This window comes from Oncorhynchus tshawytscha, linkage group LG06 (genome assembly GCF_018296145.1).
Source record: "Oncorhynchus tshawytscha isolate Ot180627B linkage group LG06, Otsh_v2.0, whole genome shotgun sequence".
Classification (NCBI taxonomy): domain Eukaryota; kingdom Metazoa; phylum Chordata; class Actinopteri; order Salmoniformes; family Salmonidae; genus Oncorhynchus; species Oncorhynchus tshawytscha.
In genome coordinates this window covers 24,177,076-24,186,421 of record NC_056434.1, presented here as the reverse complement: position 1 = coordinate 24,186,421, position 9,346 = coordinate 24,177,076, and the positions used below count along the sequence as shown (strand labels likewise).

Here is a 9,346-nt window from a genome sequence, read left to right as displayed (position 1 = left end):
AATAGTTTAACTTGGGACAAACAAGTCAGGTAGCCTTCCATAAGCTTCCCACAATAAGTTGGGTGAATTTTGGCCCATTCCTCCTGACAGAGCTGGTGTAACTGAGTCAGGTTTGAAGACCTCCTTGTTCGCACACACTTTTTCAGTTCTGCCCACAAATTTTCTGTAGAATTTAGGTCAGGGCTTTGTGATGGCCACTCCAATACCTTGACTTTGTTGTCCTTAAGCCATTTTACCATAACTTTGGAAGTATGCTTGGGATCATTGTCCATTTGGAAGACCCATTTGCAACCAAGCTTTAACTTCCTGACTGATGTCTTGAGATGTAGCTTCAATATATCCACATAATTTTCATTCCTCATGATACCATCTATTTTGTGAAGTGCACCAGTCTCTCCTGCAGCAAAGCATCCCCACAACATGATGCTGCCACCCCCGTGCTTCATGGTTGGGATGGTGTTCTTTGGATTGCAAGCCTCCCCCTTTTTCCTCCAAACATAACGATGGTCATTATGACCAAACAGTTCTATTTTTGTTTCATCAAACCAAAAGACATTTCTCCAAAATGTACAATCTTTCTCCCCATGTGCAGTTGCAAACCGTAGTGTGGCTCTTTTATGGCGGTTTTGGAGAAGTGTCTTCTTCCTTGCTGAGCGGCCTTTCAGGTTATGTCGTTTTGGACTTGTTTTACTGTGGCTATAGATACTTTGTACCTGTTTCCTCCAGCATCTTCACAAGGTCCTTTGCTGTTGTTCTGGGATTGATTTGCATTTTTCGCACCAAAGTACATTAATCTCTAGGAGACAGAACGCGTCTCCTTCCTGAGTAGTATGACATGCTGCGTGGTCCCATGGTGTTTATACTTGCGTACAATTGTTTGTACAGATGAACGTGGTACCTTCAGGCGTTTGGAAATTGCTCCTAAGGATGAACCCAGACTTGTGGAGGTCTACAATTTTTTTCCTGAGGTCTTGGCTGATTTCTTTTGATTTTCCCATGATGTCAAGGAAAGAGGCACTGAGTTTGAACGTAGGCCTTGAGATACATCCACAGGTACACCTCCAATTGACTCAAATTATGTCAATTGGCCTATCAGAAGCTTCTATAGTCATGACATCATTTTCTGGATTTTTCCAAGCTGTTTAAAGGCAGTCAACTAAGTGTATGCAAACATCTGACCCACTGGAATTGTGATACAGTGAGTTATAAGTGAAATAATCTGTCTGTAAACAATTGTTGGAATAATTACTTGTGTCATTCACAAAGTAGATGTCCTAATCGACTTGCCAAAACCATAGTTTGTTAACAAGAAATGTATGGAGTGGTTGAAAAACGAGTATTAATGACTCCAACCTAATTGTATGTAAACCTCCGACTTCAACTGTAGCTCACACATAAATACACACTTACCTAAAACAAGTCAACTGAATTAAATTATCCTTCAAGAAACACACACACCCAAACACCTATCACTAAGCTCACACACAAGCACACAGACAGTGTGCAGAGCCAAACCTATTGATGAAAATATCACAACTGAGAAGGCATTAAAAGATACCTCAGCCCTGCCTGACACTGTAACAGGTATGTTAATACACCTTGAAATGTAAGCATATTGTAGAGGGACGAAAGTGGAGCTATGAATTAAACAGGAATACTACACACTTCAGCTTTAGCTGTCAATGTACACATTCAAATAACAACTACTACAAGTGGCAGACAGTGGCTTTACACAAATGCAGTCTGATGTCACTACAGGTTACTGGTTAGATCTTCTCTGTGATCTAGACTCAGATAAGGCTTAATACTATTGACAAAAACGTTTCATCAAATCAAATTTGTCACATGCACCGAATAGAACAGGTTTAATGCTTACTTACGAGCACCTTCCCAACAATGCAGTTAAAAGGTAAAAATAATAAAGCAAAAAAGACAAAAAAAGGAAATAGTAACACAATCAAATAACAATAATGAGGCTATATACAAGGAACACCGGTACCAAGTCAATGTGCAGGGGTACAAGGTAGTTGAGGCAATATGTACAGTGGGGAGAACAAGTATTTGATACACTGCTGATTTTGCAGGTTTTCCTACTTACAAAGCATGTAGAGGTCTGTAATTTTTATCATATGTACACTTCAACTGTAAGAGACGGAATCTAAAACAAAAATCCAGAAAAATCGCATTGTATGATTTTTAAGTAATTAATTTGCATTTTATTGCATGACAAAAGTAGTTGATACATCAGAAAAGCATAACTTAATATTTGGTACATAAACCTTTGTTTGCAATTACAGAGATCATGTTTCCTGTAGTTCTTGACCAGGTTTGCACACACTGCAGCAGGGATTTTGGCCCACTCCTCCATATAGACCTTCCCCAGATCGCTGTCGCTGGGCAATACGGCATTCAGCTCCCTCCAAAGATTTTCTATTGGGTTCAGGTCTGGAGACTGGCTAGGCCACTCCAGGACCTTGAGATGCTTCTTAAGGAGCTACTCCTTAGTTGCCCTGGCTGTGTGTTTCAGGTCGTTGTCATGCTGGAAGACCCAGCCACGACCCATTTTCAATGCTCTTACTGAGGGAAGGAGGTTGTTGGCCAAGATCTCGCGATACATGGCCCCATCCATCCTCCCCTCAATATGGTGCAGTCGTCCTGTCCCCTTTGCAGAAAAGCATCCTCAAAGAATGATGTTTCCACCTCCATGCTTCACGGTTGGAATGGTGTTCTTGGGGTTGTACTCATCCTTCTTCCTCCAAACACAGCAAGTGGAGTTCAGACCAAAAAGCTCTATTTTTGTCTCATCAGACCACATGACCTTCTCCCATTCCTCCTCTGGATCATCCAGATGGTAATTGGCAAACTTCAGACGGGCCTGGACATGCGCTGGCTTAAGCAGGGGGACCTTGCTTGCGCTGCAGGATTTTAATCCATGACTGCGTAGTGTTTTACTAATGGGTTTACTTTGAAACTGTGATCCCAGCTCTCTTCAGGTCATTGACCAGGTCCTGCCGTGTAGTTCTGGGCTGATCCCTCACCTTCCTCATGATCATTGATGCCCCACGAGGTGAGATCTTGCATGGAGCCCCAGACCGAGGGTGATTGACCGTCATCTTGAACTTCTTCCATTTTCTAATAATTGCGCCAACAGTTGTTGCCTTCTCACCAAGCTGATTGCCTATTGTCCTGTAGCCCATTCCAGCCTTGTGCAGATCTACAATTGATGTCCTTACACAGCTCTCTGGTCTTGGCCATTGTGGAGAGGTTGGAGTCTGTTTGATTGAGTGTGTGGACAGATGTCTTTTATACAGGTAACGAGTTCAAACAGGTGCAGTTAATACAGGTAATGAGTGGAAAACAGGAGGGCTTCTTAAAGAAAAACTAACAGGTCTGTGAGAGCCGGAATTCTTACTGGTTGGTAGGTGATCAAATACTTATTTCATGCAATAAAATGCAAATTAATTACTTAAAAATCATACAAATGGGATTTTCTGGATTTTTTTTTTAGATTCTGTCTCTCACAGCTGAAGTGTACCTATGATAAAATTACAGACCTCTACATGCTTTGTAAGTAGGAAAACCTGCAAAATTGGCAGTGTATCAAATACTTGTTCTCCCCACTGTATATGTAGGTTGGGGTAAAAGTGACTGGGCAATCAGGATAGATAATAAACTGAATAGCAGCAACGTATATGAGGGGTGAAGGTGTGTCTATGTGTGGCGTTAATATGGATGTGTGTGTGTGAGGGTATGTAGTGTGTTGGAGTGTCAGTGTAGTGTGACTGTGGGTAGAATCCAGTGAGTGTGCAAAGAGCTCAATGCAAATAGTCTGGGTAGCCATTTGATTGGCTTGGGGGTAGAAGCTGTTCAGGGGTCTTTTGGTCCCAGACTTGGCGCTTCGGTACCGTTTGCCGTGTGGTAGCAGAGAGAACAGTCTATAACTTGGGTGGCTGGAGTATTTGACCATTTTTAGGGTCTTCCTCTGACACTCTGGCCCTGCATACTGTGCCGTATGCACTACCCTCTTTAGCGCCTTGCAGTCGGATGCTAAGTAGTTGCCATACCAAGTGGTGATGCAGCAAATCAAGATGCTCACAATGGTGCAGCTGTAGAACTTTTTGAGGATCTGAGGGCCCATGCCAAATATTTTCAGGCTCCTGAGGGGGAAGAGGCGTTGTCGTGCCCTCTTCACGACTGTGTTGGTGTGTTTGGAACATGATAGGTCCTTAGTGATGTTGACACCAAGGAATTTGAAGCTCTCGGCCTGCTCCACTACAGCCCCGTCAATCAATGCATTTCAGTTCCACCCTTCTGTGTATTTATTCTGACTATATAGACTACCCACGTTCTGATTTCTCAGTGAATGAAAATGAGAAAGTACAAACGTATCATTATAGTGGTGTAAAGTACTTTAAAGTTTTAAATACTTTAAAGTACACTTTAGTAGTGTTTTGGGGTATCTGTACTTTACTATTTATATTTTGGACAACTTTTACTTCACTACATTCCTAAAGAAAATAATGTACTTTTTACTCCATACATTTTCCATGACACGCCAAAGTACTCGTTACATTTTGAATGCTTAGCAGGACAGGAAAATGGTTGAATTCACACACTTATCAAGAGAACATCCGTTGTCATCTCTACTGCCTCTGATCTGGTGGACTGACTAAACACAAATGCTTTGTTTGTAAATTATGTCTGAGTGTCCAAGTGTGCCCCTGGTAATCTGTAAATTAAAAAACATTGTGTCGTCTAGCTTGCTTAATATAAGAAATTTGAAATGATCTATACTTTGTTTTACTTTTGATACTTAAGTATATTTAAAACCAAATACTTTTAGACTTTTACTCAAGTAGTATTTTACTAGGTGGCTTTCACTGGAGTCATTTTCTATATGGTATCTTAACTTTTACTGAAGTATGACAATTAGGTACTTTTTCCACCACTGCTTTATTAACAGTGCCAAGAGCTATGTACAAAATAAAAACTGATTCATAAAAAAACTAGACATTTCTTTTCCACATTCACAAATAATCACATCTGTTTTCAACATTTACACAGCACCAGCTAACGCTACATAGCTAACTGAAAATCAATCACTCCATAACAGTTCATTCAGTAGCACGGACTGATGAAGCTAAATATTTGAATGCCTTGTGTGTAGCGATGTGTACTAGTGATGTTTAAGTAAATGTATATGTAAAGGCAAGGAAAATACTGTATCCTGTGTGTGTTTGTATTGATCTTCTGAACATTTGGCCATTGTAGTGTAAGTTGTTTGGTGATGTGGCCTCCTCCCTCCACAGTACCTCAGTATGGGAGGTGAACAGTTTCACTGAATCAAAAGTGGTGCTGTTTCAAGAGTGGTATAGGTACAGTCGGCAGCACCTGATTCTGGAAAACAAAGGTCTGAATCCTGTTGAAAACCCAGAGGAAGATAAGCAACACACTGACATACTGGATCCAGGCAAATTTGATCATCTCCCAGAACCCAGGCCGATAGGTGGAGGCTCAGTCAAGGAAATACTGTGTGTGTGTTTGCCATGCCTCCCTTCCCCTTACTTTCTATATGTAAAAGGTTAAGCTGATTCTGACAATTTAATATATATATATATATATATATATATATATATATATATATATATATATATATCCTTTCTTTAATTACTATAACTATTATTATCATTACTGTTATTGTTGCCATCATTGTCTGTCATGTTTCTTTAGCAGCAGTGGCCTTGCCATTAATGGCAATAATGAATCTAAATCATCATCATATTTGTCTTCCCTGCACTTGTAGGCCTAGCCAAACTAAACATTCAATATAACATTAATACCAGTGCAAGAAATCATATAGACAAAGAGACAATAAGGAAAGTAAACATGAATGTCTGGCCTTTGTGAACTTGCCAAAGCATGTGCATTGTCAAACTGGTTAGGCTGCATCTAACACAAACAGAGAGAAAGGTATATTTTCACAAGTCTTTTCAATACACACACACAGACACACAATAAAGGATATCTGACAACCTCCACTGGGTAGCGGACGTCAGCATTTATCTGGAAGGGAGTACCAGCAGCTCGACCCACAGTCCATACTGGACTTGGACAGGACAGAAACGTTGTCACTGTGTAAGGAAGGGGAAGTGTGAGAGTGAGAAACAGCAGGCAAACACATAAGTGTGCTAATTACGTGTAATCAGATACAACTCAACAGTGATCAACTTATAGAAACATGGCAAGTGAGAATTCCCACTTACAGTTTCTATCCTGATAGGATCCAATGACGTTGGCAAGATCATATGCGCTTGCAAACGGACTTGCTCCATCAATTACTGATACCTAGATTATAAAAGAGGACAATATAAGTCAAGAAGCACACAAATATAAGTTAAGTACACAAAGCAGTATTTAAACATTGATTACTGGTTGTATCACTGCCTGGTATGTCAACTGCTTGGCCTCCGACTACAAGGCACTACAGAGGGTAGTGCGTGTGGCCCAGTACATCAATGGGGCCAAGCTTCCTATCATCCAAGACCTCTATACCAGGCAGTGTCAGAGGAAGGCCCTAGTCATAGACTGTTGTCTCTAATACCGCACGGCAAGTGGTAGAGGAGCGCCAAGTCTAGGTCCAAAAGGCTTCTTACCAGCTTCTATCCCCAAGCCATAGGACTCCTGAACAGCTAATCAAAGTGTTACCCAGACCCCTTTTTATGCTTCTGCTACTCTATTTATTATCTAAGCATAGTCACTTTAACTCGACCAAAAAGGTACATATTTCCTCGACTTACCGGTGCCCCCGCACATTGACTCTGTACCGGTACCCCCTGTATATAGCCTCCACATTGACTCTGTACCGGTACCCCCTGTATATAGCCTCCACATTGACTCTGTACCGGTACCCACTGTATATAGCTTCCACATTGACTCTGTACCGGTACCCCCTGTATATAGCCTCCACATTGACTCTGTACCGGTACCCCCTGTATATAGCCTCCACATTGTTATTTTACTGTTGCCATTTAATTATTTGTTACTTTTATTTTTTTTTAAATGTACTTCTCTTTTTTACTTAACACTAATGTTTCTTAAAACTTCTTAAAGCATTGTTGGTTAAGAGCTTGTAAGTAAGCATTTCACTGTAAGGTGTATTGTTACACTGTTGTATTCAGCGCATGTGACAAATACAATTTGATTTGATTAAGATTCCTGGACGTAAGGTCAGGACATATTCAGGTGCACTGAAGTATGACACCAATATTTGACTTTTGGGAGTAAATGCTTGTAGTGTCAATATTACAATGATGGAGCTTTGTTTAAGTGTATACTTTGTTATACAAACTGTTGGGGTGTATGTGTGTAAAGGATGTTACGCCACTTCCACCTGATTCGGCTGATACTGATGAACCCTGAAACGTCTTTCCCAGTCGCACCATCATAAATCTAGCTATTTGGCAGCACAAGTGGAGAAACTTCAGACTGCAGACTAAGCTTCACAGATCCCCATCTGCTACATGTGCTCATTGGAGTCCCAGCAGGAGTAGGTCAAAGTTGCCCCTACCACTAATACAGCGTCAGGTAAACTAATGGTTAATATAAAGATTGAGGGTAATTTTATTCTAAACCTGTGGTTAAGGCCAAGTCTACAATGAACAATACTTTATGTGTTGTGTGTCTGAGAGAGATACAGAGAGAGAATGTGCCCTCACATTGTATACAGTGTGTAGACCACGGTGTGGAAGTGGGGTTCTCTGCTGGAGCCGCAGATCTCCACTGATGAAGAGCTGAGAGCCAGGAACTGAGGAGGAATGCTGCACAAAGGCCAGTGTCTGCATCACCACAGTGGACATTCTCTGCAAAGAGGGAAGAGAGACAGATGGAAGTGAAATACAAAAAGAGACTGTAGTAGTGAGAGGAACTGTATGGATGTAGTGAATGCATTGGACATTGTGTCGGACTGAATGAGAGGGGGGGTGATGACATACAAACAGCTGGTAGGAGAAGGTGAGTAGTAGCTGGATGCTGTACACTTGTTCATCAGACCGAAGGGGAAGGTCAAGTCGGAATTTCAAACGGTCCAACTTCCCATCCTGATTCTGGTCTTCCTCTCGCACCTGCATTCACAACATTCCCAGAGATCAGTGAGTGATCTTTGTGTCACTTAAGAAGCACCATCTTAATAGTACTATTCATACTTACCGAGATAGAAGGAATTCTGAGGTTAGTCCCTTGCATGTTATTAAAATTGGGAAAGGTGCTCCACGCAACATAGTCACCACTAGTGCTTGTTGCTGCAATTATCAGAACCTGGTACTGGAACCGAACAACAGGTTGCTCTTCATATGTACTCCTCTTTACCCAGAACCCTAAATAGAGAAAAGGAATACCAGAATATTGTATCAAATCAAAGTGTCACCAACAACGAGAACATGTAGCTAAGGTTAACAACAGAGGATTTGCAACATACATTGACTTCAATTAGATAGCGATGATAGTGTCGAAAGGTTATCTTGCTGGAGTTCTATCACCTTGAGAAAGGTGCTAGCATAAACTGAATAATTCCATAACAAGCTATATAAAGATCGCGTTCTACTCGCGCTAGCTACCTAAGTAAAATATTTTGCAATTGACTGACGTTACCTTGGCTCCTGTAAGCAACCAGGAGGGGTGGGATGTAGGTGAGACACAAGACAATACCAAGAAACAACGTGGCTTTGGTGCAAACGCTTGTTTTATATCTAATTGAAGCAGGGTGAGAATAGACTTCATAAAAAGCCATGACGAATAGTTTTAGCAAGGGGTGTTGGCTAGAGTTAGTAGTAGCTACAAGGCTAATGTGGTTACTTTGCAAGAGAGGTCGTGGCGTTCCAACAGAAATATAGGGCTTGTAACCAGCTAGTAGCTAAATCCAAAAGCACAAGTCAGCTCTAGAAAAACAGTTGGCAGTATCACGTTTAGGAGGTCCTTCCAGGAAATTGTTATTGACTTCGAATCGAATTCTCCAAAAAGTCGCGCCACTTTGTCTTGCTAGCTTAAAACTACTTCCCGTTGTTTAGCGTTCAGAGGTTACCATGGCTGCAGCGGCTGATTTCCTGGCAACAAATCCTTGTTGTACCAAAGACTTTTTACAACTAAATCAAGATAGACCACGGGCTGTCATTTCCAATGTGAACACATTGGAGCGAGTCATAGTGGGCAGACCAAGCAAGGCACCAGGTGGGCATAGCCAAGCATGAGCTAGCGAGATCCTATTGGCGCTTTCTAGGCACGTCTGCATATTCCGTTAGGGAATGCCTACTCTGAGAAGTGTGCGTATGCAATAACTCAATTCGCCTTTGCG

General features: G+C 41.5%; 1 protein-coding gene across 1 annotated transcript; it reads right to left on the bottom strand.

Annotated features, from left to right (window-relative positions):
- Positions 1–4,934: 4,934 nt before the first annotated feature.
- tmem231 (transmembrane protein 231) lies at positions 4,935–9,214 on the bottom strand. The gene is made up of 7 exons (XM_042323108.1): positions 8,647–9,214; positions 8,206–8,372; positions 7,992–8,120; positions 7,716–7,859; positions 6,264–6,345; positions 6,026–6,131; positions 4,935–5,506 (listed from the first exon to the last, which is right to left on the bottom strand). Exons 1-7 carry the CDS (start codon positions 8,783–8,785, stop codon positions 5,344–5,346), a joined length of 930 nt encoding a protein of 309 aa, XP_042179042.1. The 5' UTR covers positions 8,786–9,214; the 3' UTR covers positions 4,935–5,343.
- Positions 9,215–9,346: the final 132 nt, after the last annotated feature.